The 8,939-nt window shown below is 45.3% G+C and overlaps 1 protein-coding gene across 1 annotated transcript in view; it reads right to left on the reverse strand.

Annotated features, from left to right (window-relative positions):
- Lrp2 (LDL receptor related protein 2) overlaps positions 1–8,939 on the reverse strand; it is a 155,444-nt gene that overhangs the window by 21,597 nt on the left and 124,908 nt on the right. Inside the window, exons 60-64 of the mRNA XM_032903435.1 lie at positions 8,839–8,939; positions 8,209–8,325; positions 6,704–6,841; positions 4,174–4,296; positions 1,012–1,140 (exon numbers count right to left, since the gene is read on the reverse strand). The exon at positions 8,839–8,939 is cut by the window's right edge and continues 16 nt beyond it. Coding sequence (XP_032759326.1) covers positions 1,012–1,140; positions 4,174–4,296; positions 6,704–6,841; positions 8,209–8,325; positions 8,839–8,939 — 608 coding nt within the window. The remainder of the gene's footprint in view (positions 1–1,011; positions 1,141–4,173; positions 4,297–6,703; positions 6,842–8,208; positions 8,326–8,838) is intronic.

The raw sequence follows: 8,939 nt of genomic DNA on the forward strand, positions 1-8,939 counted from the left end.
TAAACACAGGCACAGGCAACAAGAGGAGGTCTCGTTTAGCATAAGTCAAACTTGGAAATTCGCTAGCCTTCTGAAGATGTTTACATATCAGTCTCTCTGTCAAAATCTGCCACCTGGCTTCCCCAATTCTATCAAAAACTTAATCAAGTCGCTTTATTTTAACAAGCGCTCCAAGTCCCTCTGAAAGGGTGAGATTAGTGGCAAGCCAACTCAGTGTGGTCATTAGTAACTATCAAAAAGTCTTCTGGATGCCTCAGGGTATGGTTGGGGTTGGGGGGGAGATGGACAATTCAGGAGGGACCCATGTAATACCCAAGAAGTTGAAAACACACGGAGCTAAAGAACCAGTTTCAGGCTCTCAGGGTTTAAATAGCTCCCACAGAGGCCACTGGGACAGCCTGTGTTCCATGTCTGGATCCTATGGAAAAAAACATACTGTACAATTTTACTCTGATGTACACACACTATGGCATGCTTGAGTACGCATACACACAATAGCTAGTTGACTGACTGAAAGAGGTTAGACTGTGTCAAAAATAACACAGCAGCTGCCTGAAGGCACCAGAGGCCACTCTCCTTGCCTGGAGTCCCATAGACGCTTAATTTCTGCTTCTGTTATTCTCTTTGCTCCTCAGCAAGGGACTTAAACTTCTTGAGCATCAGTACAGAGATGGACAATACCAGCCACCCAGTGGGGCAGTAACAATTAAATTGTGTGCGTGTGAGTTATGAAGGGATGTCAAAGGAGTGAACTAATATGACCTCAACAGTTCCAAGTGAACCAAATCCATCCTTTGATTATACTAACCACTTCCAACCCTTTCTTCTACTTAAAAGAAGGAGCCACACATGATGGTACAAGCCTCTAATCCTAGCACTTGGAACTAGAGGTGGGAGAATCCAAACTTGTAGGTGATCCTTGACTACACAGTGTTTGAGGTCCATCTGGCCATTTGAGAGCCTGTCTGGTTATTTTACCATAGTGAAATATAAAACTAAGTGTTTACTTACTGCAACCAGTTTCATCAGAAAGGTCTCCGCAGTCATTCACATTATCACACACGTAGTGCTGCGAAATGCAGTTCCCATTGCTACACTTATATTCAGTGTCTGTGCAAGGTTTGTGGGTTGGTTTTCTACCTGCAATTTAAGAACAAGGCAAAGTCAGAACTTTTCCTCACTGAAACAGACTGCTTCACTTGTCCATTCACAGATAAATGCATGCTTCCCCCATTTTTCCTGGGCTCCCTTGCAGCTAGATTGAGACCAAGTGATGAGTTCTAGCCATTGGGCTGTGAATTGGAAGTGACATATGTCACCCTTGGACTAAAGCAATTCAAAGCCCATGTGCCTTCACACTGTCTCCTACACTGGGGTTGGAACCTTGGCAGTCAGGTATGTCAGGTGACTAGCTCCAAGATGGATGCCGGGCAAGCTGCATGGTCCTTTATACACACAAGAAAGAACTCTTTGTTGTGTTAAGACTCAGAGATTTGTTGGTTTGCTGCAAAATCAATTACTCTGAGTAATACAGAGCCATGAGAGAAGTAGGATCTTTCTAAATCAAGAACTGAAAATATTTGGCATCGGCTTAACAGTAGGGAGATCAAGGTTATATACAATGGCAGTGCAGTGGGTGGAGAGAGAAGGCAGATCATGTGCTTACTTACAGCACTTGAGAGTCTAGGGAAAGAGGTTAGAAAAGAGTGTGTCAGTGTGCCCAGCCTGTCCTTACTCAGCAAAGGTGTTTAAGAAAGACGGATGGTCAGTGAAGAACTGGTTGTTATATTAACAGATATACAAGAAAATAAGGGTAAAAACCTTTGCAGTATGGGACAAGCTAACCACACGGGAACCCCAGGTAGGAAGAATTTGTAGGTTAAAAGGCTCTAAGATACACAACACAGGCCAAGGGACACCAAGGTTCAACGAAATGTCCTTCTTCCCCCTAACTCAGAAGTGGCTGTGAAGTGTTACAAAGGTGTGTGAGAAAATAAGGAGACAGATAAAAGAGGTTTCTCAGGGGAACGCCATTCAGTGAGGTTGTCTGCTTTAGAACTGAGCAGAGGCAAACAGCTCATATTCCTTCTAGGTCCCTGAGAGAAGTGTGTGGCTGAATATGCCAAGACCAGAACCCTTTGATTCATCATGAAATTTAAGTGTGAATTAAAATATGATTCAGGAAGACTATAACCTGTATATGGTTTTCTAATGTGTGCTATTTTGACAGTGGGAAGAATGGATCCAGAACAATGACATCGAATAGACAAGGAAAGGGGCTGGAGAGATGGCTCAGCGGTGAAGAGCACCACTGCTCTTCCAGAGGTCCTGAGTTCAAATCCCAGCAACCACATGGTGGCTCACAACCATCTGTAATGAGATCTGATGCCCTCTTCTGGTGTGTCTGAAGACAGCTACAGTGTACTCACATACAAAATAAATAAATCTTTTTTAAAAAAAGAGCAAGAAAGAAATTCAAGAATTGACATCTTAAAAACAATGATTTTAAAGATAATCCCTCAAATTGGTGAGTGAGAGAAGCTAATTCATAGTGCTTCGAACAGAAAATACACTCATCAGCTCATTAACATATGGCTAGGAATACAAAAATGTTACCCAGACTACGTGTTGTTTCTTTTCTGTTTCTTGTTCAAAAACACACTCTCAAAAGCGGATGTATTCTGCCAATAGAATTCTGATAGCCCGTTATAGCTTTAGTAGCAGCAGAATACCAAACTGTTGAATTTGTCATATTAAATACAGTTATCTTTAAAAGTAATGGTCTCGACGCATTCACAGTTTACAGAGGTTAAGACGCAGTACACTGTGTTGTACTGTGCATCATTAACCAAAATCTTTCCTTTCTTGAAAGGAGGCTTGGGCTCCAACCTACTACAAGTGACATTAGACAGCTGTACATCCTTTAGGAGGGCATGGTCCACATAGCACATCATATGGGGAGGAAAGCAAACAAGACACTAGGGCTAAAGAGGAGGGCTATCATCTGGGAAGCACAGGAGGCATAGATGGTCCTTGTAGAGTTATCCCGACCTAACCAGATCCCTTCTGATCCAAGAGGGGCCTTCACAATATCTGCACAGGCTGAATATACCACTTATGTCTGATGCCTCTATGCCTTAGAGAGTGCCAAGGTGCTGTTAAGTATTGACTCCAGTAAAACTCAGGCTTTTCCCATGTCATCCTAGCCCTCAACTGTTACTGGTGATCGCAAAGAGTCTAATCCATTCATTGCACGTAGAATGAAATAAAATTTCTATCGTGCTTTTATTGGGGACAGGAAACATAACTAAAACTAGCTACTTGTCCCCATTTGCTCAGTGGTCTCCTTCTAAGCAAAAGACTGATCAACTCTCTCAACAGAGTAACTTATAAACAGAAGTACAACTATTCCCAATACTTCAATGTGAAATACAGCCAGTTTCAAGCTTCTCTCTTTAATCCGCTAAGGACGGAGAGATGGATCAGTGGTTAGGAGCACTGGACACTCTCCTGGAGAACCTGTTTTCAATTCTCAGCACCCGCAAAGCAGCTCACAACTGTCTCTAACTCCAGGTCTAGGTGATCTGACACAATCTTCCAGTCTTGGGTTGGGCACCAGGCATGCATGAGAGGTAGACATACATGCAGACAAGACACCCAAACACATAAAATAGCCAAACAATAGACTTTTAAAAGATAATACATATGGATTATCTTTTGGTTATCTATTGGATAATACATATGAATTTCCATATCCAGGAAGGATACCAGGTGAGCTATGCTAACACGGTGGCACCTTACTTCACGTGATCTTTTCAGCTGAGCACGGGAAGAAATAAACGTCCACAAGCCAGATTAGCAATTATCAACTGTCGGTTGTGGAGTCCTCGTCTTTGACAACAAATTATCCTTAACCTCGTGGAGTGTGACTCAAGCAGCACTTAGTCTTTTCTCTCATTTTTCTCTCACAAGAAACAGGAAAGCAGCTTATTTAAGTGCTTAAGCAAAGATTGGGCACTCGGGGTGAGAGAGGAAGGATGTGGCGTGTGAGCAATGTGTGCATTCACGCTGTCTGTGACCCACCACTCCAGGACGATGAGAAGCCCCGGAGAAACAGCTCACGAACAGCCGAGGACCCTGGTTTCTGTCTTCCCCTTTTCCCACCCTACTTACAGTGCTCTTCTTTCTCGTCACTTCCATCTCCGCAGTCATCCACACCATTGCACAGCTGATGGCCATAAACACAGCGGCTGTTGTCACACCGGAATCGCTGTGGTGATTCACACGGAATGTTGACTGGAAAACGAAAAACGAAACTGCAAGTTAAAAGTAGAAGTCACACACACACACACACACACACACACACACACACACACACACACACACACACACACACATCAACACAGTGAGGCAAGTCAGAAAAGGATTTACAAGGGAAAAAGATGAATCAGGGAAAAAGGTGGTAGGTTGAAGCTCTATAAAGATCTCAGTCATGAAGTTGGAAAAGCCACCCGGAAAACAAAAGAGCCCTTATCCTAGCGGCCAGGAGACCACGGTCTGCCCTTCTGATTGTGATCGTTAAATATCTACAGCGCAAAATCTTCATTTCATCCTGTCTAGCAATACTTGTGCAGCTAGGAAGAGCAAAGGGTCACACCCAGGTACTGGGGACACAGTCCTCTCTGCATGTACCGACGTGTCGGTGAACTCCTGTTAGTGTTAATGTGCTGTGTGAGCGGGAGAGTGAGTACTGGCATGCACACCGTCATTGCTGTCTGCTTATGGCTCCGGGATCGTGCGGCCAATTACTTCAAGCTCTTGCTGCTGTGACTCCCCTGCCATCATGGACCGGAACCTGAAGCTATCTTCAAGTTTCTTTTTCGCCACAGCAAAAGAGAGAAAGGAAGGAAGGAAGGAAGGAAGAAGGAAGGAAGGAGGGAAGGAGGGAAGGAAGGAGGGAGAAAGGAAGGAAGGAAGGAAGGAAGGAAGGAGAAAGAAGGAAAGAAAGAAACTGAGACACTCATACACAAAATTCAGTGACTGACACATAAATCTGTGTTTTTCTTCTAAATGGAGGACTTGTGCTATTTGGTTTTCTGACTATCCAAAGATAGCAATCAAAAGATGATCCTTGTAATAAGGATCCTTTAGAGGAAAGGCAGAGTCAACCCCCAGCGCTGATTCTTGAAAGTACTGTTAGGGAAACTACTATTTGAATTATATGCTGTAAATGGCTGGTGCAGATATTAGGAGAGAATGCTGAACATTTGTGTGAGTATGGGGAATGGCGTGTGTGTGTGTGTGTGTGTGTGTGTGTGTGTGTGTGTGTGTGTGTGTGTGTGTTGTGTCCTTGCCTCTCCAACATTTAATTTTATTAGCTATGACAGTTTTGCCTTACAGAAAGAAAAAACTTCCTAAGTGCTTCTGAAGTTTTAAGTCACAAAGTTAAAAACAAAATTGGAAGCAGAGGTAGTTGTTAACAGCGAAGATGAGGCCAGGCCGCACTGGAGGCCATTGTGAAAATACAAGTCACTGAAGGAGGTACTCTGACATCACTCCTAGTAATCGCATCTCTGCACGGAAAGTGAGTAGGAGGGTGCAGGGAGAGAACGAGAGTTACAGGACTCTGGAAGCATTATTGAATTATAGCTGCTTCGCTCAACCCATCAGAAGATTTCAGGCAGAAATGTCCCTGGGTCCCTTCTGAAACTACAGCTTGCCTCTGAATCGCTGGACAGGTTTCTTCCTGGACAGGTTCCAGGGCCATCTGAGCCCAGCCAAGCTTGCAAATGTGCATTTCTTATACTTCCCCCTGGTGATACCTGTGAGAATCATTACACTAGCTTCTCACCAGTGACCCAAAACATCTGCGGTCTCATTCACTTTGTGAAAATCAATATTTCTCAACCAGGGACGAATCCAGAAAGCTCTGGAGCTTTTAAAAGGTGGTCATGGGGAGGTGGGGAGATGGCTCAGAGATTAGGAGTACTTGCTGCCCCTCCAGACCACCCGGGCTCTATTCCTAACATCTACATGGAAGCTCACAACATCTGTAACCCCAGTCCCAGGAGATCTGAAGCCCTCTTCCGGCCTCTTCAGTTAGCACTGTACGGTGCTTTCTACAGACATACTTGCAGACCAAACACCCACACACATATTCCCTTTTAATCTTATAAAAAGCCCCATCCTTACAGATTCTGCCTCCGTAGGCCTAACCCAAGCCAGAACATGTGGTATGACTCTGGCCTGTCCACACCACAAACAAGCCACTCATGTTTAACAAAGTATCTATAATGAATGGCCTTGAATTATTATATCCAGGGAAGGGGTTTCAAGAATCAAGTCTTCAGGTTTTCTACAAGGGGACAAGGGGACAAGGGGAGGGTACTTCAAGGATGGAGCAGAAGAGCTATAATTTATCCCTTCCCCTCCTCACACTTTAACCTCAGAACCTGTACTCATATGTATGTGTGCACTTCCGGTTTCCACGTTTGCTACAGCCCACGTGGTTAAAACTTGGCTGTTATCGCCCTCAGGCTCCAGCTGGATGACCGAAGCAAGAAGCCCAAATGAAATCACCAGGACTGATTGCTCGTTAACCAGGCCTCAAATTTACACATCTGCCCTTCACGCCCTCCCGCCGCTGAGTGTGGTGTGGCCAACCAAGGCAATGTCCGCTCTGCCCGTCCCCTCGCCCTCTTACAGCACAGGTGGATCTCCTCGTCAGAACCGTCGACACAGTCATTTTCCCCATCACATATCCAAAACGACTGGATGCACACGTGGTTTTTACATTCGAACATGGCGGCTGGGCAGTAGGTGCCGTTGGGAAATCGAGTAGCTGTTGGTAAGGAGGGGACACACACAAAAAAACTAATGAGGGAGACGTATTCAGTTTTCTCCACTTTGTGAAAACCAATAGTTCTTAACCGGGGACGAATCCAAAAAGCTCTGGAGATTTTAAAAAGTGGTTAATCGGGAGCTGGAGAGATGGCTCAGAGAGTAAGAGTCCTTGCTGCTCTTCCAGAGATCCCAGGTTCCATTCCTCATCTGTAACCTGAAGCCGGGCTCCTTCAACACTTGCTATTGTGACTCCTTATTCATTCCCCTGTTGCCAAGGCTTATGTTTCCTTTTCTTTTCTTTTCTTTTCTTTCCTTTTCTTTTCTTTTCTTGGATATTTTCTTTATTGACATTTCAAATGTTATCCCCTTTCCCAGTTTCCCCTCTGGAACTCAACTATCCCATTCCTCTTTCCCTGCTTCTATGAGGGTGTTCCTCCACCCACCCACCCACACTTTCCCACCTCCTAGCCCTGGCATTCCCCTACACTGGGGCGATGAGCCTTGACAGGACCAAGGGCCTCTCCTCCCATTGATGCCCAACAAGGGCATCCTCTGCTACATATGCAGCTGGAGCCATGGGTCTGTCCATGTGTACTCTTTGGGTAGTGGTGTAGTCCCTGGGAGCCCTGGTTGGTTGGTATTGTTGTTCTTAAGGGGTTGCAAGCCCCTTCGGTTCCTTCAGTCCTTCCTCTAACTCCTCCATTGGGGACCCCGTTCTCAGTTCAATGGTTGGCTGCAAGCATCCACCTCTGTATTTGTCATGCTCTGGCAGAGCCTCTCAGGAGACTCCTGTCAGCATGCACTTCTTGGCATCGCTGTGGCTTATCTTAAGATTAAAAAGGGCTATGTCTTCAGTGGGGTGTAGTGTCACACACTTAATACTACTACTCAGGAGGCAGAGGGAGATGGATCTCTGTGAGTTCAAGACCAGCAGGGCTGAAGAGTTAGTTCCAGGACAGACACAGTTACACAGAGAAACCCCGTCTCAGAAAACCAAAAGAGACAGGGATGTTAATGTCTTAAGAAACCCAGTTTTCAGTGACACAAATCATTCTAGAAGGAAGACCATACTGTGTCTCTCTGGCCAAGTGCCACAGTATCGAACCTGCCTCTCCCCATCATCTTTGAATGTCTCTCTGAACTTCAGGAGGTGGCAGCTGCATGGTCAGCCATCTATTGTGAATAACTACTGAATGGCCACTGCAAACAACCAGGTCCACTGGGAAATAATGACCCAGGCAAACTGAGCGTCACGAGAAGGCTCAAGAGAACACACTTATGCTTTTCAACTAAGAAGCGGGCTGTGTCTGACCTGCCCTTCGTGTGCACTGAGATGCACAGAGCCTCCCACGAGCAGGTACTTACGACAAGCAGATTCGTCAGACGCGTCCAGACAGTCTGCCCTCCCATCGCAGGCCAATGCCTTGGGCACACAATGTCCGCTCGTACACTGAAAATGTTCAGGATGGCAGGTCTTCATCTCTGAAGAGAAAAGATCGTGATTCTCGGAAGAGCTCACAGAACTGGGCGCACAGAGCGCAGAGACGATAGCTCCTTTCCTACCCACACCCCATGTCTGACTCTCAGTGAACTCGCACGGCTGCCAGTAAAAGAGACAAACTCGAAATTCAATTTCTCTACTCAGCATATGGAAAACTCCTATTGCCCTGTTGGGTAACCTCGGCTCTTAAATCCCTCCTCAGAAATAATAATTCTCTAATTTTCAAGGTTCCATGATTTCACCCACACCCACCATTTAATCCAAATTGAATGTCATAATACTCTGTCCTCTACCCCAGGGTCTCAGACACCCTTCTTATTTTCCTATCACTATAATCGGACCGTTGTAAGTTAAACGTAAAGAACAGAAAGTGCAGAAGAGAGCATGTTAGGTAGAACTTTAACACTACAAAAATCACTTATGTCACTAAAATTCCTCATCAACACTGTCCCTACACTGTCACAGTGGAAGATTCTGTATGCCCTGATAGTTACCACAGTCCCGTTCATCCGAGTTGTCTCCACAGTCATTTTCTTGGTCACAGACCCATCGAGAGGGGATGCATTGCTGATCAGCACATCGAAACTCGCTCTCT

Source organism: Rattus rattus, chromosome 5 (genome assembly GCF_011064425.1).
Source record: "Rattus rattus isolate New Zealand chromosome 5, Rrattus_CSIRO_v1, whole genome shotgun sequence".
NCBI classification, from domain to species: Eukaryota; Metazoa; Chordata; class Mammalia; order Rodentia; family Muridae; genus Rattus; species Rattus rattus.